General features: G+C 35.2%; 1 protein-coding gene across 1 annotated transcript; it reads left to right on the forward strand.

Annotated features, from left to right (window-relative positions):
• On the forward strand, positions 1-707 carry LOC145073942 (11 kDa late embryogenesis abundant protein-like). The gene is made up of 2 exons (XM_079020408.1): positions 1-153; positions 261-707. Exons 1-2 carry the CDS (start codon positions 46-48, stop codon positions 444-446), a joined length of 294 nt encoding a protein of 97 aa, XP_078876534.1. The 5' UTR covers positions 1-45; the 3' UTR covers positions 447-707.
• Positions 708-2556: the final 1849 nt, after the last annotated feature.

Below are 2556 nucleotides of genomic sequence, written 5' to 3' on the forward strand. Positions count from 1 at the left end.
TCCAACTAAAAGAAGATCATACAAACTTTCTCACTGTGAAACAAAATGCAGACAGGCAAGAATACAGGATCATCCGTCAAGGAGTCGGCGGCGAACATGGCCGCCTCCGCCAAAGCTGGAATGGAAAAGACCAAAGCCACCCTTCAAGAGAAGGTTTCCATTATTGGTTCTTCTGTTAATTTCGCGTATGATTTCTGATGATTACCATTTAGCATCTCATAGTTTGTTTGTTTGTTTTTTTTTTTCTTCGGAATTAATAGGGGGAGAAGATGACTGCTCATGACCCGATGCAGAAGGAGATGGCTAGGGAGAAGAAGGAGGAGAAGAAGCACGAAGCTGAGTATGAGAAGGAGGCGGCTCGTGAGCACAACGCTGCACAGAGACAGGCGGGGGGAACCACCGGTGTTACCGGCCACCACACAGGCACCGGCGGCACCTACCTTTGATGGATTTGCATGCATGTATAGGAGGTTGTAGTGTGGAATGGATGCATGCTTAATAATATGTTTCTGTTTGGCGTTTTTAGCAGTCTTGCTTTGTTTTGTGTTTCTTTTTGTGGTTTGTGTTAACGTTGTACAGTTTGCATATGATGTACTCGGGAAGTACCCATCGTTAATAATACCTCGTTTGAATTAGTACGTAGCTTAGGGAGTATGTTATCTTGCAATATATATATTTAAAAAAAAAATATTTGTTACTATATGAAACATTGGTATAATATTAGTCATTTTATTATATTAAATAGTTTTTATTTATTTATTATTTTTTTAGCTGATATTTTCTAGTTACTGGTTGAACTATTTAATTTAATTATTTATTAAACTACATCACATGTGCCCCCACTGACATTTTTCTCCCGAGGATGTCCTTGGATACGATTCCCACCCGCATAAATCTATTGAAGAGGGGTATCCCATTGCAATCGACTTTGTGTCCCATTTGCAACTCAAAAAACGAAACTACCTTTCATCTTTTTATTGAATGTTCCACGAATAAGGAGGTTAGAGAGAAGCTGTGTGCATGGTGGAGGGAGTTTCCATCAGGTAACAATATAGATCAGCAATGGCACTGGTGGTGGGAGGGGTAGCTCTGAGGGTCATTGCCAAGGCTCATATATATATATATATATATATATATATATATATATATATATATATATATATATATATATATATATATATATATAGGTCATTTGGAAAGTGAGAAACCAAGTAATTGCTTTTGACAGCAAAAATTGGAATATAAATGCCACTGTCATTGATAAGTCAGTTGCTTATCAGTGGCCAAAGTACAATTAAGAAGTTTGTTCCTTTGAAATGGGGTAGTTGGATTGTTCCTTCCACGTACAGATTGTGGTCGTTCCTAGCGCCACGCTAGGTTTTTATATAGTACTTGCTGTTATAAAAAAAAAAAAAAAAAAAAGCTATGTGTCATGATTTATGTTCTTTAATATATTTTTTTATTCAATTATTTATTGTACCATATACATATATACATGGATGATATGCGCCATTCAATATGACTACAGGGAATAGTTCCATGTATATATATATATATATATATATATATATATATATATATATATATACTATAAGGGAAAAGGCAACATGACGGACGCAAGATTTTACAGTAGGGGTTGCACGGTAGTAGAAAAAATAAAAAATTTTAAAATTTTCGAAAAAAATTCCACTGTGGCGGGAAAAGTTAGGGGTTGCCGGTGCCACCGTTCCCCACCCTTAGGTCCGCCTCTGAAAGACAATTAGGGGCGAGAAAAGTCGCCGCTAAAGGGTCATGAAGCCGCCGGTATTGGTAATACCGGCTATAAGTCGCAACTACTACTCTGTCGCTATTGATCAATTTGTCTCCGCTAAAAAGAATAGTTACCGCTAATGCTTATGTCGTCGGTAAAGAGTATAGTCACCACTAATGTTTATGTCTCCAGTAATAGTGTCGTCGGTAATAACAATTTTCATTTTTTATTTTTTTTTATTAAACGATTTGGGTTGCCGGTAATAGTGTCATCAGTAAATAACAACATCCGATTAAATATCAAAAGTAATAGTTTCGCCGGTAATTACATAACAATATCCGATTAAATATCAAAATTAATAGTCGCCGGTAATTACATAAAACAACAAAAAGATTTTACAATTCTAAAATGTAGCAAAGCGTGACAACAAGTGTAATATACAAATAAAGTTTCTCCCTACATACCATCATCTTCGTTCCCATCGTTTCCTCAATTATTCTGTGATTGAAAAAACGAATAAAGTTCATCCCTACATGCCGGGTCATTGAGTATTGCCCGAAGATTTTCCAACTACATAATAAATAACAACATATATAAACTTATAAGTTAAATTATCAAACATAAACAAAAACTATCAAAGTACATTGCTATTTTTAAATTAAGACAAAAAGCCAAAGTACATTTCTATTTCTTGCACTTGGGACAAAAACCCAATTACCAAAGTTTTTAGCAAATAAGCACCACAAAACCAAAATTACCAAATCAACATGCATTTTATGATGTTAAAGTAGATTGCTATTTTGAAA

Source organism: Lactuca serriola, chromosome 9 (genome assembly GCF_051521515.1).
Source record: "Lactuca serriola cultivar US96UC23 chromosome 9, Lser_US96UC23_V15, whole genome shotgun sequence".
Lineage (NCBI taxonomy): Eukaryota > Viridiplantae > Streptophyta > Magnoliopsida > Asterales > Asteraceae > Lactuca > Lactuca serriola.